The sequence below is a fragment of the Phacochoerus africanus genome, chromosome 3, assembly GCF_016906955.1.
Source record: "Phacochoerus africanus isolate WHEZ1 chromosome 3, ROS_Pafr_v1, whole genome shotgun sequence".
NCBI classification, from domain to species: Eukaryota; Metazoa; Chordata; class Mammalia; order Artiodactyla; family Suidae; genus Phacochoerus; species Phacochoerus africanus.
In genome coordinates this window covers 198,389,708-198,415,370 of record NC_062546.1, presented here as the reverse complement: position 1 = coordinate 198,415,370, position 25,663 = coordinate 198,389,708, and the positions used below count along the sequence as shown (strand labels likewise).

Sequence of the window (25,663 nt, the reverse complement as noted above, 5' to 3'; positions counted from 1 at the left end):
TCCTAGGACTCCCCCGGGGCCTCTCTGCTGCTCCCTCACCTGCCACACCCTAACCCACCTCCGCTGAATCTCAGTTCAAGGCATCCCCCTCGTTGGCCCAGGCCCTCTGGGCTCTTCTAGCCCCAGAACTCATTGTTGGATTGCGACTATCTCTTTTGAGGCCAGATTTCCAGTCTGGGGACCAGGCCTTGCCCAGCTCTGTGTCCCAGGGCCAAGGGCACGTGTAGGTGCCATTCCACCTGGCTCAGACAGGCCACGGACTGTGATGGCCAATGCTTTCTCAACTATGTCTGTCTGGGGAATGAACGTGGCACTTCAGAGACATGATTTGCTTGGTGTTCCACAGAAGATGCAAAAGGGGGGCGTCCCCTAGTGGTCTAGTGGTTAGGATTTGGTGCTTTCACTGTTGCGGCTTGGGTTCAATCGCTGGTCTGGGAACTGAGACCTCACATTGAGCCGCTACATGCTTTGGCCAAAAAGAAAAAAAAAAGAAAGATTCATTTAAAAAAAAAAATACAAATAAAAAAATGTTACAGGGAAAACAGGCCTGTTTGTAGAGGTGGAAGTGGGCTCCAGAAGGGCCTAGGAGTGGGGTTTGGCTCCTGCAGCTCCCCTTCAGTTCTCCCTGCTGGAAGGCAGGCAGGCAGGTGAACTCAACAGACGGAACCTAGGCCAGCTTCTGCCAGCCTGATGGGGCATGCTAAATGTGCTCTAATGAAACTCTTCCTTGTCTCTACACAGGCATGACTTAGATCCAGCGCTGGCGACAATGTGGCTGGGGCTCACTTGTTGGCCCCCTGAGAGATGAACACTTTTGTCCAGAGCAGCCCTCCTCACTCTCAGTATGAAAGCCAGCAGATTAATAAAAAAAAAAAAAAAAAAAAAACCCCTCTCTTTCCACGCCTGGGCTGTTTCCACTGAACTAACACTTGTCTTATCACCCACTGGGACGCGGTGTGTTGAGTCTGGCACAGCTCTTCACCAGTAATGTGACTTTTAAAATATTGACTCACCGTTTTATGAACTAGGTTCAGAGTGGTTTAAACGGATTTATTCCCGTCCAGAGCCTCTGGGCTTCCCCAGCATTGTCGCGACCCTCCTAGACACACACAGCCGATCTCCAGGGCACACCGCTCTCCCTCCACACACTGGAGGGGTGGCGAGCAGGGAGACTGGTGGCTCTCGCCCCCACCTCGACCCCTGCATCTCTGGACCAAGGAAAGCTCTCAGACTCAAGCTGAGTGACAGCGTCAGTCCTTTCCAGGTGCCACCCTCAACTCCACCTTAGACCCAAGGCCAGAACAACCTGGATTAGGCCTCCTTCGAGGTGAGCTGAGTTGACGGTAAGACAGCAAGGCCAGTGGGTGTCCAAACCTGACTACATCCCATGGTTCGACTTTCTGAGCTGCCTCTGCCGGCCAAGTCCACCCTTCAGAGCCCTGCTTTTCCAGGACCTAGAGATGCTCTCAGAAAGTTCTCCAGGCACATGGGAAGCTGACCAGACTTCTGCGGCAGCAACGGCCTCAGGGAGCTTCACAGGTAGCTCAGGCCAGGTGTGGGCAGCCTTTTCCTTTCAGGCCTCCTCAGGGTGAAAACTGCTCTTCCTGGGAGAAGCCACAGCACCCAGGGCTCTCTGGCCTCAGCCCAGCTGCCCCCACGTGGGAGGAGGCCCTGCCCAGGGCCCTGAAGGGCCCTGCGGGGTCCAGGCCTCCCGCCTCTCCCAGCAGCCACTGCGGAGCGAGACTGTGCTCTCTGGCCACGCCCGTCCATTTCCCAGCAAAGCCTTGTGAAACTCGAGCCCAGTTCCTCATAGGTCACGTTTGGCTGTTGCAGAATTACTGCCAATGGGTCATTTTGCAACAGCACAAAGACCTGGCTGCTGGCTTTATCAGAACATCCTCACAGGCAGCGTGTAAATCAGGGCAGGGTCCACTGCCAACCTCACACAGAGACTGGGCACACACCTCTGCCATGGCCTTTGTCGCCACCTGTGAAGTTGTCTGACACACCTGTCTGCCTCGGCGGACAGGATCTTTCTCATTGCCTGGGTCTGGCACAGCAGCTGGTACTAGCAGGAGTCCAACGGTTTGCTAGACAAGCAAAAGAAAGGCGTCTAGATCTGGGCCAGGAAACCACCTGGCAAGCGCCTCCTCTGCCCACGAGGCACAGGGACAGATGTCCTCAGGGTGCTTCCTCCCACGCCGGGGAAGTTCCTAGGGGTCACTTTTTAAGCTGGGCAGGGAGTTGACCCACCTGGCAGGTAACACAATTCTGAATATATACGGCTTCCTCAAGATGCCTGTACCTCCCACCCCCCGGCACGAGCTCAGCTTTATCGGGGCTCTGATGGGCTCTGGCCTCGGGCCTCCAAGGAGACCTGGTCTGGCCTGGAGCTGGATGGGGAGGACGCGCAGGTGGCCGGCTTCTCCCCGTGCGTGGGCAGCTTCGCTTTGTAACGGAGCACAGCAGGCAGCGGCGACCCCCGCGTGCTCCTGCTTGTCAAGGTCCAAGAGGGAGGGCAGGGGTCCACCCCACACTGCCCGAATAACCCAGACAGGCTAACCTCTCCAAGCTCGCTACCCACCAGGTAAGGCGTCAGTGTGATACACTGTGCCAAGCTCTTATCTCAGGGCCTGGCGTGTGGCAAGTATTCCATAAACATCAGTAACAACTGTCACAATAACCTTAAGGTGACAAGAGCTTGGTGTCATTAGAATAAGGAAGAATGCTAGAACAGAGGACACGAAGGGACAAGAGCAAGGGCAGCCTGCAGACGTGCCTTCAGCGCTTGCTGGGCGTCCGGGGGCTGGGATGGAGGTACCGCCCTGGCCCTTGAGCCCAGGGCGTCGGCGGATGGACACGGACTCACTCCCCGGCCCCCCGCCCCCGTGAGAATTTTCTTAGTCACACGCTGGCTCTTTCCTGGGGCGTTTGTTTACTTACTGGGTTCCCACAGGCGCGTTCTGAACCCTCTGGGCAATGGTTCCCTGAGAGGATCCTAGGATGGTGGTTTTACCCCCATTCCCCTGCGCTCTACCCACCAAGCCTCTTTCATTTCATTGCAAGGAGTTTATGGGTCACGAAGCCTGAGTGGAGCCTGCGTCGCAGGACACACAGCAAAGTACTGGTGTTTCTGAGGAGGCGAACGGCCACGCAGAGAAGATAAGACGACACTAACGAGGGAAGGATGCACTAGGGAAAAGCCAAAGGAGGCGTTCCCGTCGTGGCGCAGCGGAAGTGAATCCGACTAGGAACCATGAGGTTGAGGGTTCGATCCCTGGCCGCCATCAGTGGGTCAAGGATCCTGCATTGCTGTGAGCTGTGGTGTAGGTCGCAGAGGTGGTTCGGATCTGATGTTGCTGTGGCTGTGGTGTAGGCCGGCAGCTGTAGCTCCGATTTGACCCCTGGCCTGGGAACCTCTATATGCTGCGGGTACGGTCCTAAAAAGACAAAAAAAAAAAAAAAAGCCAAAGGAGTGAAGAGTTCCTTCAGCTTCAAGAACAGAACACTGATGAATCTCATGGTTTCCTAGAATATTTATGACACAAAAGATGGCAACCAGCTAACGGGTCTTTCATCTACACCCAGGACTAACGAGAAGGAAGAGATTTAGATGAAACCGGGGGGTTGTTAGAACTAAGTAAGAGTTTTCCTAACATGACAAATGCTCTAGACAACTCAGTTCAAGCTGATTTAAAAAGTATGATATCAGCTTGCTTATCTAAAACTCAAGCACACACTCAAGATTTGAGTATCTGATACACGGGGCAGGACCAGGGAACAACCAACCAGCAAGGCCTGTGATGACCAACGCAGCGCCCCCTTCGCTCCTCACTCAGAGCCCTTCCTCTCCTTCGAGGGGGCAAATGGGAGCTGCGGCTGCTGGCCTACGGCACAGCCACGGCAACACCAGATCCAAGCGGCATCTGTGACCCAGGCTGCAGCTTGCAGCAACACCGGATCCTTAACCCACTGAGCGAGGCCAGCGAGCCAATCTGCATCGTTATGGATACTAGTCAGGTTCTTAACCTGCTGAGCCACAACGGGAACTCCAGCCTTTCCTCTTCTCGATCGATTCTGACCTCTACACTCGGCTTCCTCACTGACTCCACATCGCCATGGGCCTCATGCTCACAGCTGGGCTGAGAGGGTGCTTGTGGCTTCTCCTGGACAGTGGGGCAGAGGTGACAATGGGTCCTGACTGCCAAGGTGGACACAAAGACAGTTGGAGCAGGGCCTCGGCCAGGTCCAGTGAGAACACGTGGCACTGCGGGGATGTCTAGCATACAGGCCACGCTGCCCAGCACAACAGAGCCCAAGGAAAATGCTTCTGTATCACCATACGGATATCATGGTTAATCCTAAATTATTAAAAAGGGCTGGACGATGTCCAGGAGACACTATCCAAGAAAAGAGTAGGTCTACAAATGAAAACGAAAGCAACTCCTGCACTGAGCGCAAACATTAAGGTATCTAGAGAAGGATCGCAGCCGGCCCCCACTGAGTGAGACGCCTCGAGAAGATACCCACCCGCGAAGGGCGGGGTGCCGAGGCCCCACAAGAGCAGGGCTCCCTGGGACCCAGACAACAGGCTGGGCTTTCAGACAGGGATGCTGAGGGGCGGGTGTGGACTCCCTGCCTCCATGGGTCTCGCTTCTGAGCGCATCCCACAACCCCTCTGTTCCAGGGTGAGGAGGGCGGGGGCTTCAAGCCTAAGAACCGAGCCCTGTCCTCTGCCGCCCCCGTCCACTCATGGCTGCTGCGGCCCCCGCTGACCGTCCTGGGCTTGGAGGGCAGACACCGTGTCTCACTCATCCTCCACCTTGGAGCCCAGCCCAGCAGTCCTGGGTGGGTCCTCAGGGTTGTGGGGTCACGTGGGGCCAGCCCGGGGGTAGCTTGCAGAAGCAGAATGTAGGGTGTCCCGGCTCTCAGCTGGGCTTTGCTGGGTCAGGTTTTCAGGACAGCTGCATAAGTTGGCCACTTCTTTCTGGCCTGACTCAACGGGCGTGAGCGGGGTGCTCACTCTGGTCTCTCTGTGGGATCCCTCCCACCCGGGGACCCGCCATCACAGAAGTGCAATCTGAAGGCAGAGCATCGAGTTCGATTCCTCCCCAACAAATAAAGCCGCTACGCAGTGATTTATGTCCATTGATGGCCTTTGTCATCAAGCACAGCAATTCCCCCAGGCTCCAGAGGCGTCCTGCCCAACCACCAAGAAAAAGCCACAATGCCCTAGAGAGCTGGGGAGTGGCCGCAAAGACAGAGCAGAAACACTTCCCCACAGAGAGCACAGCCAAGAGCCGAGAGCGCCAAGCACGTCCTGGTTACTTGCCAGGCAGCTGCAGGAGGTGACGGCCACGGGCACCTTTCTTCAGGCCTGGCACCAACACGCCATCCCGTGGCTATTTCCTACACCTCCCCTGTTCCCTCCCTGAGGGTATCTCAGGCCTCTGTGACCTGGGCCTGGGTTCCAACCTCCTGTGACCCAAGAGAGGGTGTTTACAGCAGAAGCATGTGCGACTTCCAAGTATCTGAACATGCCCTTGAGGTTAGTGCAGCACAACGGGCGGCACTTGCCGAGAATTAAGAGGGCCGCTTCATCAAACAGGGGACTGGCCTGATATCCTCAGCTTCGTCTAGAACGCCCTGAAGCCTCAGGAAGGGACAGGCCTCCTGGGGTTGAGAATCTGCCCAGCTGAGCCATCAACCTAGAAAGGCTAGCCTTCGGGGCCAAAGAAGAGTCTTTCCTCTGGGAATGGAATCTGTAGATGGACAAAAACCCAGAGGGGCAGAAGAGACAGATCATGCCAGAAAATTCTGACAAAGGTATAGGTGTGGCAGATAGAGAGGAACAGAGAAAACACAAATGCTGTCCCCCCCCTCCCCCAATCCTCCCGCACTGGTCAAATCATATTATCATACGCCCAAAAAGCACTTGGAAAAAACTAACTGAAGGGTTCCAAGCTGTACTGGATTGCTGCAGCCCCAAGGGGCTTCCCAGGGTGGACAGAACTGCAGTCCGTTGCCACAAGATAAGTAAGTGCAACGGCCAAGGTGTACAAAGGAAATTTAACAAGAAGGAAAAAAGTTGTTTGCTTAATGTAGCCCTGTGTTAACCGACCAAAAGAACCCCTTTTTACAAGGTCTGTGAGAGTTTCAAAGCCTCCAGTTTCGAGAGGTCCTGGTGGCTGAGGATCTTCTGTCTTGGGTCATCCTTGGGTCGTTATCTGGGCTGCAGGATGGGACAACCTCCTTGCGGCTCGGCCAGGGAGCCCCTGGCAGCCCCAGGGCCTCTTCGGGTTCCGTCTCTACCCTCCTGGCACTCTTCCCTCCTCTCTCCAAATCTCAGCAGAGAAAGAGTCTCCGTATCTGCATCGGGCCCACCATCCTCAAATTGGGACAGCCGAGACTCTAGGGGGCTTACAAATACAGAGCTCTACCCAACAACCCAAGCAGCCTGGCCAGGAGGAAAGCCCCCCATCCCCACCGCCTACCTCCTTGGCATCAGACAAAAGCCCAGATGGCAGCCGAGGCTAGGGAGGGCCCTGTACCTGGCCTGGTGGGTGGCTCAGCCAGGTGGCCGAGGAGAGCTGCAGGTGCAGCCCTGCAGGGTCGCAGACTGGCAGGGAGGGCTCTCTCAGCAGCAGACCTTTGGCGGCCCCAGTCTGCTTCTGTGAGGGTGGAAAGCACGGAGGGTGGGATGGCGCAGAGGAGAGCCATGTAAGGAGACGGGGAGGAAGGCAAAGGAGACGCCGTTCAACGCACCTGCGAAGCAGTCTGACGACGCTGCGCTGGGAGCTCTGGGACAACCACAGTGTTGTTTGTGACTGTTCTACCGGGGAATCGGGGAGCGTCAGAACAGCCTGGGCTCTGGCTCCGACACCACCTGTTAGAATCCCTGCTCCGCTGTATCAGTCGTGAGATCCTTCCATAAAAACACACAAGGCCCAATCTTCCTCACGAGGAGAAAAGAAGAAGCCACGGGCTTGTGATATTCCGTTTGCCTACCTCCCAGCACACAGACCACCACTGCCGCATTTCAAATTTAAAAGCATCCTTGAATTGAAAGATCGTCTTGGGGAAAAGTAAGATCAAATGTATGCAAAAGGGAGTTCCAGCGTAAGTTTTCATAATTTAAAAAGGACTTCACGGAGTTCCCGTTGTGGCATAGCACAAATGAATCTGACTAGGAACCATGAGGTTGCGGGTTCGATCCCTGGCCTCACTCAGTGGGTTAAAGATCCGGCACTGCCACGAGCTGTGGTGTAGGTCACAGATGTGGCTCAGATCCCATGTTACTGTGGCTGTGGTGTAGGCCAGCGGCTACAGCTCCGATTAGACCCCTAGCCTGGGAACCTCCATATGCCCTAAAAAGTGAATAAAATAAAATAAAATAAATAAAAATAAAAAGGACTTTATGGTAAGAACCCTTTTCTCTGAGATCAAAGAACAAGACATGCACCCCCACTATCATCACTCCATTAAAGAGAAAATTGGATATGGAAAAAATCAGAAGGAATCTACAAATGACTCATTTGAAGTGGATAAACTCATCGAGCAAGGTCACTGGATACAAGGTCAACAAAAATAAATGGTCGTTTCGTACTTTAGCAACAAAGAGCAAAAGGAAATTTCTAAATACCATTTAAAATATTAAAAGAGACACGTCACAAACATTAAACACCTAGGAGTAAGTCTAATGAATGATGATCGAGAAGGCCGCTGCATAAAAGTTTATAAAATATTACTGAGAAAAATTAAAGACCTAAATAAAGAATGGGCTATATATCATGTTTGTAGAATAGAAAATAATCGTAAAAGTGCTAATTCTTTCCCAAATGGATCTACAGATCCAAAGCAACCTAACAGGTTTGTGTCTGTGTGTGTGTGTGTGGCAAGTGACAAGCTGATTCTAAAATTTACATGGAAATGGCGAGGGCCAAGATTAGCCAGGTGCCCTTGATAGAGGCGGAGCAAGGTGGAAAGTCTAACTCTAGGGAATTTCAAGACTTTTACTAAAGGTACCGTAAGTAAGACAGGGTGGTGCTGACACAAGAAGAGACACGCAGATCAGTGAGACAGAACAGACGCGCAGACACAGACCCGTGTGCCGAGGGACCCTTCATTTTGACACAGGTGAAGCACCGCGGAGCAACGGGGAAGTCGTTTCAGCAAATGACGCTGGGTCAATCAGATGGCTCTACGGAAAAAAATGAAACCTGCTGTACCATATTCAAAAATCACCGGAGTACCTTACAGGTCTAAAATAGAAAAGGTGAGCGAGTTTCTTTTCTTTTCTTTTTGTCTTTTGTCTTTCTAGGGCCGTGCTCGCAGCATATAGAGGTTCCCAGGCTGGGGGGCGAATCGGAGCTACAGCTGCTGGCCTCCACCACAGCCACAGTGACGCAGGATCTGAGCTGCGTCTGTGACCTGCACCACAGCTCATGGCAACGCCAGATCCTTAACCCACTGAGTGAGGCCGGGGATCAAACCTGCGTCCTCACGGATACTAGTCGGGTTCGTTAACCACCGAGCCGTGATGCGAACTCCAAAACAACAGAGCTTCTAAAAGATAATGTGAGAAAATTCTGATGGTTAATTTTGTGTGTCACCTGGACAGGCCACGGAACATGCGGGTGAAGCCTTGTTTCTGAGTGTCTGTGAGCACCTGAGTTGGATAAAGCAGGCCGTCCTCCCCAACGGGGGAGGCCTGATGAGAACAAAAGCCTGAGGAAGGAGGAGTTTTTTCCTCTTACTGCTTGAGCTGACCATCTCATCAGAGACTCACCACTGACCTCCCGGGTCTCAGGCCCTCAGACTCCACTAAGCTTCACCACCAGCTTTCCTGGGCCTCCAGCTTACACACAGCAGATCGTGGTGGGACTTCTCAGCCTCCATAATCACACGAGCCAGTTCCTCAGGATAAGGCTCCGTGTACACACAAATGTCCATCCTGCTGGCTCTGCTTCTCGGAGAACCCTGACTAATAGAAACAGGTCTTTGTGATTTCCACAGAGTTTCCTTAAATGAGATCTAAGAAGAATTACCCACAAACAAAAGACTGATAACGCTGAAATGAAGACCTTCTGTTCATCAAAACACGAAAGAGAGTAAAAGGGCAACCACTGCGTGGGAGAAGAAATCTGACACATGTACAGCCAGCAAAGGACTCACAGCCAGAAGAGAGAGAACACTAAGTCCACTAGGAAAGGGGCAAGCCCAGGAGGAGGAGGGCGATGACCTCTGAAGAGGCGCTCTACAGAGTGGCCGATGAACAAACCAAATCTCACACGCAGCTGGCGGCAGTGTTAAACTGGTACAATTACTCAGGAAAATTGTTCAGCACTACCCACCAGAGTGGGTATCTTCTCTGCCTTAGCAATTTCGCTCCTAGGTCTGTACGCAAGAGAAACATATGCATATGCGTGCCAAAAGACATGGATAAGCCGAATTATTTGTAGTAACCCCCGAATGGAAACAAACAACCCAAACGTTGACTGAATGAATGCCGACTGGACAAATCATGATGTATTCCTACAAAGGAAGTTTTATAGTGATGAAAATGAAGGGCTGGAACTATATGCAGCAAAAATGAATAATCACAAACATACTGCTCAAAGAAAAGAAAGCCAGACACAAAAAGAAGGCGCTGAGTGATTCCACCTCTGTGAAGTTCAAAGCCAGGCAAAACTAATCTACTTAGAAGTCACGATGGCGGATTCCTTTCTGGAGGAAACGAGGGTACGTGGGAATCTCCTGGGGTGCTGACATGTTCCATTTCTTGGTCCGGGTGATAGTTTCACGGCCTGTTTGTTTTCTGATTCTCTTTGAACTAGAGGCGCATGACTGGGGCATTCTTCTCTACGCATGTCATGGTTTACAATTAAGATCTGCAAAGCAAGTTTATGGTAGGAGTCTGTTTTCTTGTGTGTGGACGGACTATGGAAGAGAACGGTGGCGTGGATATGAAGTCGCAGCACATGCTGAGACAGGGACCATGGCGTGTCTGCATCTGGCTTCTCTCCGCTACAATCTCCCCACGGCTGCTGGCTTCCACTCTGATCAGTTCTGCCCCGAGGATGCCAGCAGGAGCCGAGGGGCTAGGATTTCCAACAGGGCCTGAGCACCTGGCCTGGCAGCAAAGGAGACCTCTGCTGAGGCCGTGCGGTACTTTACAGCATTTGGGCTCCATCCATCCCCATTCTCCTGGGAGGCAGGGAGAGGGTGCTGACTCAACGCTGCTGAGTAAGACTGTCCCTGCCCTGGCCACCTGTGGGCTGCAGTACACATGCAGGAGACAGGGGGACTGTTACCAAACGCAACGTAAGCCACACAGGAGGTGGCCTCGCTGACCCAGGCCTTGCCGCCCGCCCTGCCCGGGACCCGCGGCCAAGTTCAGCGCACTCCATGTGGCTGTTCCTGGCCCCACCCTGCTGCGTACCCCACGGCGGAGGCAGCATCCTGGGGAGAAGCCTGCTGGCTCTCCCTCTGCCTCACAGTCGACCCGGGGCAGGGCACCTCTCCGGGAATGGGGTTCCCCTTCTCAGTCGGGGTGTTCACACCCCCTTCCCTTTCTGTAGGGAAAAGGGAGGTCAGATGAAACATGGCATTTGGGGGCCTAGGGCAGCATCGTTGTTGCTGTATGATGGTCTGGAGTGACAGAAGGGAACAGGCGCCACCGCCACCTCTCTGCACGGTGTGAAAGTGCCGAAGCATGTCCCTCACCGCTCACCAGCCAGATTCCAGCTGCTTAGGCAGGAGTCGTTCCTGCATCACAGCAAAGGCCGACCCTGAGGGCTGCCACGGAAGAGGGTGAGCACACCTGCCCCGCAAGCGGCCAACTCCAACACGCACGCTGCAGCTGCAGGTGTGCTCCCATGAGGTCACTTCTGGCACCTCCCCTGGGTTGAGATGCCTCCAATTTCCCCCAAAGCATTCCTCCCCCGTGACTCGCAGCTCCCCTTTCTCCTAACACAGGGCTTCTGCAGGAACAAGAAGGGCATTCTTCCTTCTCACCTGGTAGCGTGGGGGGGGGGAGGTGTCTGGAGGCTCTCGGGTAACACTGCTACTTAGCCTGAGGAACTGGTACCGGGGCCAAGGTGCAGACACACAGTGTCGCTTCCAAAGGACTGAGGATACCGGGAAGTGTCGGTGTTGGTTTAAAGCTGTCAGGGCTGCCGGGAACTATTCCATCTGCTTATTTAGGTGAAGGAAGAGGGTGAGCACCAAGTAGAGGGGAAACGAGTTAAATGCAGGAGCCCCTGTGCTGTCTCCTGCTAGAGGATGGTGGCCTTGAAAAGGCGCCTCTCGGGTCTCCTGCCACAGGAGCACAGCCGGCCTGGGCTCAGCCGCAGCCCCACGACCCACTGCTGCATTTGTACCCAGGCCACACTTCCCAGGGCTGCTCGCAGCGGGTGACCGAGCACTCCGAGGACCTGCAGGACATGGGGCTCCTCCGACAGGCGACTCTGGCTCCAGGGCTTCCTAGGAGGCCGGCTGCAGCCTGAGACTCTTCCCACCTGGCCCCCCTCCTCCGCCCTCCTCCACAGGGTCCAAGACGCTTCCTGCCTCCTCTGCTCTCCCCTTCTAACCCTGTCCTGGCATCTGCTTCTTGGCAGACCTGGTATAACACAGGTGGTTCTGGACTGGGCCTGAGAGGGAGACAGAAAGGTGGCGTCTGGGGCCGGGCGGGCTCACTACCTGCTGGGCAAAGACGATGCTCTTCCGGGTAGAATGTGGGGCCCGGAGAGTCACCGGCACAAGGCAGTGGCCCAACTGCTCACTCACTCACCAGTGGCGACCTGGGGAAAAGCCTCTGCTTGACTTTGCACGGGTTCAAGCATTTGAGAGCCCGGGAGCCACAGTGTCTTCGAGGACTGTGTGGTGACACACCGACACCCAGCAGGGGGTCAATGACAGACTGAGGGCCGTGAACCATAGGCCAAGCCAGGGAGCCGGAGGGCCTCTTTGGCAGCTTACAGAAAGGTGGCCCACACGCCCCGCAGAAGGCTAGCAACGTCCCTGTGCTGTACGGCACGCAGGGGCCTGCTTTCCTCTCAGGACCAAGCCCCACCTCATTTCTGGGGCTTCTAGGCGGTACACCTAGGTGCTCCTTTGGTCTTTTTAGGGCTGCACTCGCGGCATATGGAGGTTCCCAGGCTAGGGGTCCAATGGGAGCTGTAGCTGCCGGCCTATACCACAGCCACAGCAACGCCAGATCTGAGCCACGTCTAGGACCTAAACCATAGCTCACGGCAATGGAGGATCCTTAACCCACTGAGTGGGGCCAGAGATCGAACCTGAGTCTTCACGGACACTCATCGGATTTGTTACGGCTGAGCCACAACGGGAACTCCCCGTACCTAGGCTTGAGTGCCAGGGACATCTGCCTGGGGATGTGCTGGGCCTGCCAAGGGAGGAAAGAGACTGCATATCAAGGGTGGGAAGGATTAACTAGCAGAAGCCGAGGGGCTTGATCTGAGGGGCCAGGAATTGAGATAAGCAGGCACTCACTGAGCTGGGGGTACTGGGATGTGGGAGCCAGCACCTTTTCAAAGATCCCAGGGGACAGGGCACACTCTTGCTGCTGGGCGGGCCTTGGAAGCCTGCAGGAAGCGGCAGCTAGGGCTGAGCAGAGGGGAGGGCCTGAGTTGCCTTGCAGACACCAGAGGAAGGAATAGAGAGGCCAAGGGGAGGGGCTGTGCTGGGCCCAGAAGACCTAGCAGAGGCTGAAGTTCACCACAAGGCTCACAGGACAGCCCTTCGCCAGGGTCAGCAGAAAAGTGCTGGTGAGGGCCGCCGGCGTTGTTAAGGGGTCTGGGGGTGGCTCTTCCTCGCGGGCCAGAGAGGACAGCAGGCGAGGCGGTCACAGAGCTGGGCTCATTAACACCTATGGGGATGAGGGAACTCGAGGTACCAGAGGCCAGGGGGCAACACGGTGAGGGTCCCCCGAACTGCTGGTGATGCTACTGCCAGCATTCCTGGGACTCTGTGCATCAGGGGCCCGAGGGTGAGAGGAGGGGGTGGTCGTGGTGGAGGAGGGGCGTGTGGGGTGGGGGATGGGACTAACCAACACAGAGCGGGGGAGGGACTTGCGCCGGTGCCGCCTGGCCCCGCTGCGGACAGACAGCAGATACATGCAGGAGAAGGACGCAACAGCCATGGGCTCAGAACCCCCGCCTAAAGGTCTGGGCCGCACCCCAGCTGAGCCACCAAGACCTGCGGGGCGCTGGCTGAACACCGAGCCGACAGTGGGGAGGGGAGGCTGGGGGTGGGGGAAGGCTCCCTGCAGAAACGGAGCTGGTGGTTTGTCCCATGAACATCTCCTTTCTAGGCTCTTCCTGAGGATTAGAGGCCACGGGAGCCACGGAGGAGTCCCTTCCCACGCCGGAGCGGGGAGAGGGCACGGGGCGAGCCGCGGCGGCCTTGGGAAGCCCGTCCAGACAAGCGGTCTGGGCCTTGGCGTCCCTGTGCCTGGGTGACTGGGTGCCACAGGCAGGGCTCCGAGGCAGGCCCGCTCCGGGGAGGTGAGAACCGCGCTGCAGGCGCTGCTCCTGCCAGGCCTCCCGTCCCTTGCCTCCTCTCCAGGGTGGGCCAGCGCCACCAGCCTGTGCCCACTCATTTTCTGCCTTCATCCCCAAATGTCTGTGATCCTGCCTGGAGCTACCTGTCAGTGGGCCTGAGCAACCCACACACGCTCCATGGTAAGGCACCACGACGGAGAGGGGACCCCAGGGTACGCCGAGCTCTGCCCTCTGGGTCTGTGCTGCCTGCAGGGCGTCAGGGTCAGGGCTGCAGGCTGGCAGGTCGGAAACCTTCGGTCCAGAAGGGACTGTGGGATCAGGGGCTGGGGAAGGATCCTGGGGCTCTGCAGGGTCCCAGAGCCCCTTCCCAGCCCTGGTTGCTGCCAGGAAGGCCAGTGAGCTGGGCTGCGAGATGCCCACGGGCAGGGGAGTGGGCAGAGGCCGTGATGACCAGCATGCGGCTGCCCTTCGGGGATGGGGACGGGGGAGGGAAGGCGCCTCGGCTGAGGACAATCAGTCCCACGGGGAAGCCCTCTCCGCCACCTCCAGATGCTGTCTCCAGATGTCGGCTAATGGATAGTGTGGGTTTCAAGGTGCCAAAATGAGCTACTTGGTGAGGCAGGAAGAAACAAAAGATGAATTTTCACTGTTTTAGCAAACTAACCTGTCCCAAGAGTAAGATGACATCCAGGGAACTCTGGGCCAGGGGGAGGCACAGCTGCCCTTGGGAGGAGAGGGCACCCCCAAAGCCAGAGCCCGGGTCTGCCAGGCCCCACTGCCTGGGCTGCTCAGGCAGCACGAAGGAGGCACACCCAACATCCTGGAGTCCCTCCCAGCTGCCGCGGCCACGTCACACAGGACCCCTCTCCACCCTCCCCAGCCCAGGGAGGCAGGGTCAGCTTCACGCTCCTGACAGACGGGCCGCCTCATGAGGGTGTGATGGCCACGGACAGCGCCTGGCCCAATTCAGATTCATGATGGTAGATCAGGAGCTTGTTTTACGAGACCAGGCTGTCCACCTGCCCGGGTCCACAGGGACTGGAAATCTCAGAATTTCCCAGGAAGAGAGCTCCTAGCGCAGGCTTGTCTAGGAGAGGCTGGAATCGGAAATTCCCTGAGCTTCACATTGTGCAAAGAAAGGCAGGTGGCCTAAAGGCCCTGAAGGGGCTTTGGAATGTGCTAGAGCTGGAGTAAAATCCAGGCTCTGCTCCTGACCATGCTGTGACCTTGGGCAGACTAACTTCTCTAACCCTCAGCCTTGTTTGTTTTTGTATCATTTAATCTATAAAACTGTGACAATAATATGACCTCCCTGACTTTTTTAATCTGTAAAGTTATAAAAATGAGATCTGTCTTGAATGGTTTTGGAACCGGAAATAAACCGGGGTAAGCCCCTGGCCCAGGGCACTCAGGAGGTGGCCGCTCCCATCACTATTATGCTCCATAGATCAGAAACTCAGAAGTCATGGGCAAAGGGGAGCCTTGCAATTAAACTCAGCTTCTGCAAGTTTGTTTGGCATATTTAATGCTTTTTATAATTATATTATTATGCCTCACTATCAGACAAAAAATGGTAGGCCATGCTGTAAACAGCTATAATTACTACTATATTTATAGAGTTAAACCAAATATTTGCAGCCTCTTTCTTCTATGCATTAGTTCTTCAGAATTCAAACATTATCCAAGGAAACAGTTTTCCCTAACGTCATGTGTAATTTAGTCCTCATGATAATCCCACAAAAAATGAAAAGACAAGGGCTGGAAAGAGGTTTGACTCCCTAGTAGCCAGGTTCCCTCTCTAAAAAGATTCAGTTAGGTGCCCGCCCCCCAACCCCTTCACGGCTAGGTTATGAAAGAAGCATAATCAAGACAACTGTAAGGGATGAAAGGAATAGAAACCACAGCAGAAAACCTAGGACGCACAAAACGAGCAGTAAAAGAAACAAACACACAGGCTGATTTTAAAAGCTCCAAGTAGAACTTCTAAAAATTAAAAATAAAAACGAAACACTCAAATCAGGAAGGGATATCAAACAGCAGATTATAAACAGGTTATAAACTAGGAGATCAGTAAACCGACAGGCTTTTTTGGGGTCATGCCCGGGGACCGCAGAAGTTCCTGGGCCAGGAGTCAAGGCCACACCACAGCAGTGACAATGCCGTATCCTAAAGCTGCTGAGCCACCTCGGAAGATCCTGACAGACACTGCTGAGGACGGGTCCCGTGAGGCGCCACTGGCAGAAAGGGAGGTAGAAGAAGAGAGAATACGACGGTAGGTTTCTAACAGGAGTTCTAGAAGGACAGATGAGGGAGAATAAAAAAGATGACAGACGATGTTGAAATGGGAAAACTACTCTGCGTCCTAAGCTCTAGAGTACAGATGAATCTTCTCTTGGACATCATGTGGTAAAAATGGCAGAACACTGAAGGCAAAAACCGAGTCGCCAAAGCAACCAGGATGAAAAGGTGTGTGATGCTCCTTCAGGCTGCGGAGAGCATCCCGGAGGTCGGAGAGCTCAGGGCTGGGAGAGTCCTTCTCAGCGCAGCTCAGCAGTCCGGGCGGGGGGCGGAGGGAGCATCCGGGGCAGAGCTCCGTGTCTACAAAGGGCGCTGCCACCGCCAAGGTGCTCTGAAGTCAGAAGCAGTCACTTGCTCATGACGGTGCCTTATCGCTGAAGCACACAGCATCCCAGAGGGCGCCCAGAGCATTCTGCTGTTTCTACCCAGGCCTGCGTCGCCCTGGGGCTGCGCACAGCACACTGTACGGAGTAAGGGCTTAATAAATGTTGAATCGAGTTCTCACAATTCACTTGTTCACCCTTTTAGGCCCACCCCATCTATGAAGAGATCGCCAAACCCTACACTGAGAAACATGACTTGCAATCAGTTCCAGGTTCACTGGACTTAATACAAAAGGCTGGTGAAGTTTCTGCGACAGAGAAGAAGCCGGTCCCCAGGTCCCTGGGCTGTGCCTGGCGGTACTGTCTGGGCAGCGGGGAGGCCTCACACCTCTTAGAGGCGCATGTGAACAGTGTGTGGGAGGCTGAAAGAATAATTCCAGCGGAAGAGCTTTACGAAGTTAACCCAAGGCACGGGGGTGGGGGGTCTTTCTTCGAATGACCTCAGAGCTTTAAGAATGTTTACCTGATAACTGTGCCCTCTAGCCCAAGAGCAGGCAGAGTCTAAGTCCCACCAGAGATGGACAAGTCCCACGGCCTGTCCTCCCTGGAGTCTAGCGGCAGACAGGGGTTCTTTGGGGTGGGGAGGATGCTGCACATGTCACACATGGATGTCCTCGGGCCAGGGATTGAAGCCGAGCCATTGCAGAGACCTGAGCTGAGCCGCAGCAGTGACACCACCGGATCCTTAACTGCTAAGCCACGGGGAACTCTGAGATCGGAGCGTCTTTATGGAGAAGCAGAATGGGATGACCCAGAGTCAAGGGCAGGGCTACTGGGCTGCCCCAGGAAAGGAAGCTGACAGAGAGCCCAGGCAGCACAAGGCCCGGGGCCCATTTTCAGCGTTGCTTCGCTTGCTAGGCAAGGCCAGTGGGGAGAACTGCCGAAAGCCTCGGTACCTGGGTGCTTACCCAGAGCAATTTCTCTGCTGCCGGATGGACCCTGGCCCCAATGATACTGAAACGATGACCAATTATACTGCAGGGACTATGCAGACAAAAGCAGTAGTTTCAGTAATTAACGGTACCAAACTCCTATGCAGCTCATTTCTTCTATATGGACAAGCTCGTCTCTGCCGCGTCTGCCCTCATGCTCCTTGGCTGAGACAAGCTGGGCCCTGCAGGGCTTGGGGCGGAATATCCTTGTTTTCTAAACCCCGATACTGAGGTTCGGGCAGTCGAGAGAATTGTCCCTCGAAGCAAACGGAGGAACACAGGCAAGGCAGAGCCTGGATGGGAGGAGAAAGTCACAGACCAGCTCGTGGGGCTCTTGCCATTTCTGCTTACAGTTCCCGAGTGGGCAGTGGAGTCTGGACAGCGTGCCCACAGCTGAGGGCTGGGCCCCACCCTCTTGCCCACTCAGGGCTCTGCGAGTGCTGGGCAAACAGAAGGGAGTCAGGAGGTGGCTGTGCGTTTTAGGAAGGAGAGACCGCCGCACTTACGGTGGGCATCCGACGCGCGAGGCCGGTGACAATGTCTTTCACGTGTCACCCCATTTAATCCCCAAGACACTCCTGCCAGAAAAGTATTACTAGTCCCCTTGGTTTTGTTTGTTGGTTTGGCTGTGCTCACAGTTTGTGCAAGTTCCCAGGCCAGGGATCAAACCCTCAGCACAGCAGTGACCAGAGCCAAGGCAGCCGATGGTCAGACTTTCCTAGATCATGGCTTTCATCCAGCTTCCTGCACAAAGGCTTCCTTTTACAGGCCTCTGGTCCAAAGCTTGTCAACACTTACACGCTTACGCTCGCTCCTGCATTGCTCAGGCTGATGAGATGCTAGGAGGTGGAGACTAGGCCAAGAAACACAGTGAGACTATTTTCTCCGATCAGCTTCCAAGACAACGTAAGTTGTTGTCATGGGACCTCTGGACCTCTCCGATGGGTCCCTTCTCCCACTGAACAAAAATGCTGCCGAAGAGCAGAGAGTCAGGCCAGGACTGGAGTCTGTAAACATCTATGAGGCCAACACCACTGTGCTTCTGTGGCCACAGTCTGGGGCGAGGGGGCGGCCATCCAGGGAGCACCAGCCCCCGGAGCACAGGGCAGCCTGGCGAGGAGGGTGGCAGAGCAGCAGGCCATGCAGCTTAGGGCTTACATGTCTCTCGCTCCCTAACAAGGCCTGCCCCTGCCACCAAGGGATTCACTCAATTGTCCTGGTCAGTCCTGGGCCCTGGAGAAGTCCAGCCCTACCTCTCTGCTGAATGACGCATTATCAGAAGCTGAGATCGTATCCCCGACGCAACGGCCTAGAAATCCAGGAACAGTCTTCCAGAAGAAAAAGGGTCATCCAGAAGGCAGAAGGATGGTGTCACGGCATATTCATTTGGTGGGAACCGAGGGAACGCAACGGCTACTACAGTGCCCTGAGGGTGAGTTTCAAGGGGAATAACGCCTTGAAAGTAACCTGAATGGAGAGTGGCTCATGAAGGCACCCAGCAGCCCATCTCCCACCCATCACAGAGCGAGAGTTCCTGAGGAAGGCATGGGTTTCTCTTCTGGAAGGCAGTGTACAGGTCTGCTGGCATGGGGTCCTTCCACTGGACAAAATTAAATACACAGCTTGGGTAGCTGAACAATGAGTCCTCAAGCGCAGGTGGGGCCTGTTCTTGTCATCGACTGGGGTCTCCAAAAGTAGCCCCTTGGGACATCTGGTCTCTTTCCAGAGTTAACTTGAGGATGCAGCCTCTGCCTCACACAGCCGACAAGCGACTAGAACAAGGTACTTACATTCCCTGGACCTCAGCTTCTGCCAACACAGCAACGATACAAGGAAACTCCTCAGGTTATCATGAGAATTAAATGGGGTAACGAACGCAGTATCCCCAGGACTGTGCCCAGCACCCAGGAGAGAGTCAACGGTAGCTGCCTTTGCTGTTCATCACTGTCACTGTCATTGTCATCATCAGGGCAGACTCCCTTGACCTCCCTTGTCACCACTGCCACTGTCCCATAGACAAAAATAGTCAAGGAGGCCATCTGCGATGAAGAAAAGAGGTGCTATGAAACCACGCCAAGGGCCGTCTTTCTTTCTTTTTTGTCTTTTGTCTTTTAGGGCCGCACCTGCGGCATATGGAGGTTCCCAGGCTAGGGGTCTAATCAGAGCTGTAGCTGTCAGCCTACACCAGAGCCAGAGCCACGCCAGATCCGAGCTGTGTCTGCAACCTACGCCACAGCTCACGGCAACGCGGGCTCCTTAACTCACTGAGCGAGGCCAGGGATCCTAGTCAGATTCGTTTCCGCTGCACCACAACAGGAGCTCCAAGGACCATCTTCCTAACAAGGGCAACAACTGGAATCTCTGTGAGTACCCAGAAGCCCCCAGCTCTAAACTTCACCAGGCAGACTCTCACAACAGACCTACAAACATCGTGTTGTCAGATCGAACAGCAGCAAAAGCCGGAATCACACAGCGAACCCAGTCAGCAAGCACATGATGGGAGAGGAAGGGAGGGTGGGTCTAGGAAAGCCGGGAAAGGAAGTTCTGCTCTGTCTTTTTTTTTTTTTAGGGCCGTACCCGCAGCATGTGAAGTTCCCAGGCTAGGGGTCCAATCAGAGCTGTTGCTGCCACAGCCACGCCAGATCCCAGCCGTGTCTGCGACCTACACCACAGCTCATGGCAATGCCAGATCCTCAACCCACTGAGCGAGGCCAGGGATCGAACCCGCAACCTCATGGTCCCCAGTTGGATTCGTTTCCACTGTGCCCCGACGGGAACTCCCAGGAAGGTCTGCTTTGGAATATACTTCAAATACATTACACTTGCTCCTACACAAGTATTCCAAGTCCTACATTTAGGGGAAAAAGAGGTTTTATAGGAGAAACATTCATGTGCTATTTTCCAGAACAGTTGCAAAAAACTGCAATGCCCTCCCTGCCAAGCCCTCTGCCAGGGAAGCCCAGGGTAAGAGCAAGCCCCAGGGGCCGCCCATAGAATGGCTTACTTGTTGCTGTCACGGTACTCATAGATGTGACATCCTTGAGGCAGCCCAGTCTCGTGGTCCAGAGTAAAAGCAAGCTTTAGCTGAATCGGGAGAGAAGAAGAGAAAACCATGTAAGCTTTAGGCAGCATGCTCTGTTCATTCTGACAGCGGAAATGAAACCAACCAACCAAAAGCCAAGCAAAATCAGACTCTCTCAGGACGATGTGCTGTGCAGAATCTGGGCCTGTCTCTCTGGGGACCCCGTTGCCAACGAGGACTGTCATCGGACTCTGCTCCTTCACTAAGCATGCGGCCAGCTTCTCATTCAGCACCGACCTTGTTCCAGACACTGAGCTGGCTGATGGGAAAAGAAGGCTGAACAGTAGCAGTGAAGATCTTATGGTCTAGCAGAGGAGAGACATCCATCACTGAGGAACTGAAAAAGGTTCTTCATATGTACGAAACTTTAAAATAGAGTCTCCAGAGCTCCCTTGTGGCTCAGCAGGTTATGGGTCTGGTGCTGTCATTGCTATGGCTCTGGTTACTGCTGTGCTGCAGTTTGATCCCTGGCCTGGGAACTTTCACACGCCATGGGCGTGGCCAAAAAAAAAAAAAAAAAAGAAAAAAAGGCTTTCTGAAGCAGGAAAAAAAACCTCTCATGTTTCCACAGGAGTAAATAACCTGACTGGACTGGGAATGCGGGAAGGAAGCTGGGGAGAGAAGAGGGCCGTCCTTGGGCAGAGAGCACAGCAGGGATGGAGGCCTTGGTACAGGAGTTGCAGGAACGGAAGGATGGGTACTGGGGGATGGACGGTGGGCAGTGATGTCGGAGGGGGGGCCAGGGCGGGGATCTCGCACCTTCTCACCCACAGTGGAATTTGTGGTCTTTACCTTCAGAGCGAAGGAAAGCCTTTGACGTGTTTTAAGGAAGGGCTGGATGACATGGTCAAAGTCACGTTTTAGCAAGATCCCCCGGCTACAGCACGGAGGAAAGATTGTGGGAAAGAGAGACGCGGGAGCCCTGCTGGAAGCTCTGCGCAGTGCAGGTGGCCAGTCACAGGGCTGGGACTAGAGGGTTGGTAGCCGAGACAGCGAAAAACGGACAACTGGAGGTTTCAGAAGCAAATGTTTAGAAGTAGAATTGATGGAATATGCACATGGATTTGGTGTTGGGGAGTGGAGAGGATAGAAAAGAAGAAATCAAGGAGGGCGCAAATGTTTATTTATTTATTTATTTATTTAAAATTATTTATTATTATTTTTTTCCCACTGTACAGCAAGGGGGGGGGTCAGGTTATCCTTACATGTATACATTACAATTACATTTTTCCCCCAGCCTTTCTTCTGTTGCAACATGAGTATCTAGACAAAGTTCTCAATGCTATTCAGCAGGATCTCCTGGTAAATCTATTCTAAGTTGTGTCTGATAAGCCCAAGCTCCCGATCCCTCCCACTCCCTCCCCCTCCCATCAGGCAGCCACAAGTCTCTTCTCCAAGTCCATGATTTTCTTTTCTGAGGAGATGTTCATTTGTGCTGGATGTTAGATTCCAGTTATAAGTGATATCATATGGTATTTGTCTTTATCTTTCTGGCTCATTTCACTCAGGATGAGGTTCTCTAGCTCCATCCATGTTGCTGCAAATGGCATTATGTCATTCTTTTTTATGGCTGAGTAGTATTCCATTGTGTATATATACCACTTCTTCCGAATCCAATCATCTGTCGACGGGCATTTGGGTTGTTTCCATGTCTTGGCTATTGTGAATAGTGCTGCAATGAACATGCGGGTGCACGTGTCTCTTTTAAGTAGAGTTTTGTCCGGATAGATGCCCAAGAGTGGGATTGTGGGGTCATATGGAAGTTCTATGTATAGCTTTCTGAGGTATCTCCAAACTGCTCTCCATAGTGGCTGTACCAGTTGACATTCCCACCAACAGTGCAGGAGGGTTCCCTTTTCTCTACACCCCCTCCAGCACTTGTTATTTGTGGACTTATTAATGATGGCCATTCTGACTGGTGTGAGGTGATATCTCATGGTAGTTTTGATTTGCATTTCTCTTATAATCAGCGATGTTGAGCATTTTTTCATGTGTTTTTTGGCCATCTGTATATCTTCTTTGGAGAAATGTTTATTCAGGTCTTTTGCCCATTTTTCCATTGATTGATTGGCTTTTTTGCTGCTGGGTTGTATAAGTTGTTTATATATTCTAGAGATTAAGCCCTTGTCGGTTGCATCATTTGAAACTATTTTCTCCCATTCTGTAAGTTGTCTTTTTGTTTTCTTTTGGGTTTCCTTTGCTGTGCAAAAGCTTTTCAGTTTGATGAGGTCCCATGGGTTTATTTTTGCTCTAATTTCTATTGCTTTGGGAGACTGACCTGAGAAAATATTCATGATGTTGATGTCAGAGAGTGTTTGTTTATTTTTAATTTATCTTATTAGGGCTGCATTCAAGTTATATGGCGATTCCCAGGCCAGGGGTCCAATCGGAGCTGCAGCTGCCAGCCAATACCACAGCCACAGCAACACCAGATCTGAGCCAAGTCTGTGACCTACACCACAGCTCACAGCAAGGCCAGATCCTTAACCCACTGAGCGAGGCCACGGGTCTCCGAACCTCCGTCCTCATGGATGCTAGTCAGGTTCATTACTGCTGAGCCACAAAGGGAACTCCCAAGTGTGTGATTTAAATGTCCAGGCAGGTGGCCATTCCACTGCAGAGGGAAAGACTGAGGGTGGGACGGGGGAGAGCTGAAGGTCTGCTTCTGGACATGTTAATTCTGAGGCACTCCCTAGCTTTTCTGGTTGAGGGAAGATCAGGAACAAGAACTCTAGGAATAATACAATCTTGGGTTCTTTCTGGATTCTCAGGGGCGGGCTCAGGTGTGGCTGGGAGGCCGGAGCCCAGGGAGTTGTGTGTGTCCTGCTAGAGCCCAGTCGGCCATGGCAGCACCAACCTTTCCAAAGGCAAGGCCAGTTACTAGATTTACAAACTCACTGGGTTTTAAAATCACCAGGGAAGTTTTAACTAAACTTAACTGCACATTAGGAAGATACCTCATTATAACTTTTTTTTTTTTTTTAAATTGCAAGGCTGTTGACACGGCTAATGATCTGCATCATTAATGTTGGATGATTTTTCTCCTCCTTAGAGGGAAACGAGCTGGTAGGGATGGCTTGTCCTCTCACTGACCCAGATGAAAATACAAAAACAGAAACAAGCCCTGCTTTACCATCACGAAGCCAGGAACTTCAAGTCACAGGCGTGTTTTCCCTACCGAGCACTGCTTGGATCTTCCCAGCCCTCTTTCAGTAAAACAGAAAAGAATTATTTTAAAAAAAATCTATTAATTACAACCCTTTTCTTCTTTACTTTTCTCTGCAGCTAAGGTCAGGCCTATATTTCTTTAATCCATTTCAAAGACTACACTGCTTAGAAAGATTGGCATAGGCAGTTCCTGTTGTGGCTCATAGGAAATGAATCCGATTAGTATTCATGAGGACGCAGGTCCCAGGTTCGATCCCTGGCCTCGCTCAGTGGGTTAAGGATCCGGCCTTGCCATGAGCTGTGGTGTAGTTTATAGACTCGGCTTGGATCTGGCGTTGCTGTGGTGTAGGCTGGCACCTGCAGCTCTGATTCGACCCCTGGCCTGGGAACCTCCATATGCCTCGGGTGTGGCCCTAAGACAGAAAAAAAAAAAAAAAAAGAGAAAAAAGAAAAAAGAGAAATCGTCATAAATGTAAGAGGAAACTTTTTTTTTTTCAAACTGTTTACATTATTTATTGGAAAAACTCTTAACAAAACCGCCCCCCCCCCAGTAATAGCAGAATTTTTATTAACCTGGGAAAATATTTGGGTGAGACGAAAAGCAGCAGGAAGAATATCTGATTATACACCAAAAAAAAAAAAAAACTGCGTTAAAAAAAGAACAAAGACTCCATAGAAGACTGGAAGGAAGAAACAGCATCAAAATGGCCACCTTCTTTGCATTTGCTTTATTTTCTTTGCATTTTCCAAAGTCTTTATGAGAAGCATGATGAGATATCAGCGATTGTCCTTAGCATGGAGGAATTATGGGAAATTCAATTCCAGGGGGATTCTCAAGACCCAGAAACTATGGATACCCCATTTCAACAATAGGGTAGGTAGAGCTGGTGATGGGGATGGGGAGAGGACATGATGGGCAGAAGAGCATTCACCTCTGACGAATGGAGAGCTCACACTCATTGAAGGCCTTCCTTTACCCTGACCACAGCCATCTGAGCCAGGTATTATTATGGTTTCCTTTTTATGGGTGAGGAACTTGAGGTGGAGAAAGGGAAGTAATTGGTCCAAACCACAATTCGAATTCCAACCCAAACCTACGTTCTTTCCACCTGACCAGAATTATAGGACTTGGTGATGGCCTGCACAGAAAAGCTGCAAGAGAGGGAGGAGTCAAAGACAACGCCTAAGGTTCTTTGCCTCGGGCAGCAGGGCCAATGGTGCTGCTGTGGTGATGAGGAGGCGTAGCAGGTTCAGGCATGTGGATTTTAAGGTGCCTGAGAGGCATCTTCGGGAGGTGACCAGTAGGCAGCTGTAGGAACAATTCTGAGTTTTATGAGCAAGACTGTGATCTGGAGGGACAAATTTGGGAACCTCTGGGTGGTAATTAAGATGGCAACCGAAGCCACTGGAGAGGATGAGATTGTCCTGAGAGAGGATGTTGAGCAAAAATGAGGTTTTTGATACATTTTTTTTTTTTGGTCTTTTTGCCTTTTCTAGGGCTGCTCCCAAGGCACATGGAGGTTCCCAGGCTAGGGGTCTAATCGGAGCTGTAGCTGCCGGCCTGCGCCACAGCCACGACAACGCAGGATCTGAGTCACATCTGTGACCTACACCACAGCTCACAGCAACACTGGATCCTTAACCCACTGAGCAAGGGCAGGGATCGAACCCACAACCTCATGGTTCCTAGTCGGATTCGTTAACCACTGAGCCACGACAGGAACTCCGTGATAGACTTTTAAGAGCTGGACAATGGAGACTGAAAAGAAGCCGTGGCGTTTTGAGCTATGGTGTGATGGGAGCCCGGGAGAGAATATGTCTTAGGGAGGAGCAGTCAGCAGCATCAAATCCGTATGAGGTCAACTAAGAGAGAAGCAAGCATCCAACCAAAGGATCCACTGGACTTAGCAACGAGAACTCTCGGGAGCGTGGTAGGCACAGAGATCAAGGCGTGATGGGTTGAACAGGGAGGACAGTGTGAGGAAATGGGGCCCACGTGTGTACAAAGTGCTTTTAGTGGATTCGAGAGTGGCAGGAAGAGCCAAGACGAATGGCATGGGGTCAGATAAGAGGATGTGCGGCTGAAGGAGCGGCAACTGTGAGGTGCCAGAGACTTGCTTAAAGGCTGACACGGAGGCGGCGCTGCAGAGGGAGGGCGAAGGCACCAGGGAGACAGAGCCAGGGAGGGGTCTGGGTGCCTGAGGTGACAGGAAGGATTAGAAGCCGACACGCAAGTGGAAGGCCCTTTCTCCACGACAGCAGCACGGAGGGCTGGGC

General features: G+C 53.0%; 1 protein-coding gene across 4 annotated transcripts in view; it reads right to left on the bottom strand.

Annotated features, from left to right (window-relative positions):
• The window catches only part of DIS3L2 (DIS3 like 3'-5' exoribonuclease 2), a 364,222-nt gene that overhangs the window by 17,919 nt on the left and 320,640 nt on the right, over window positions 1–25,663 (bottom strand). For all 4 annotated transcript variants that reach the window (XR_007134111.1, XM_047773760.1, XM_047773762.1 and 1 more), the window contains one exon: window positions 20,141–20,220. Coding sequence is in view for 3 of the 4 variants with exons in the window: in XM_047773760.1 (XP_047629716.1) it covers window positions 20,141–20,220 (80 nt within the window). In the remaining variant the exon portion in view is untranslated. The remainder of the gene's footprint in view (window positions 1–20,140; window positions 20,221–25,663) is intronic.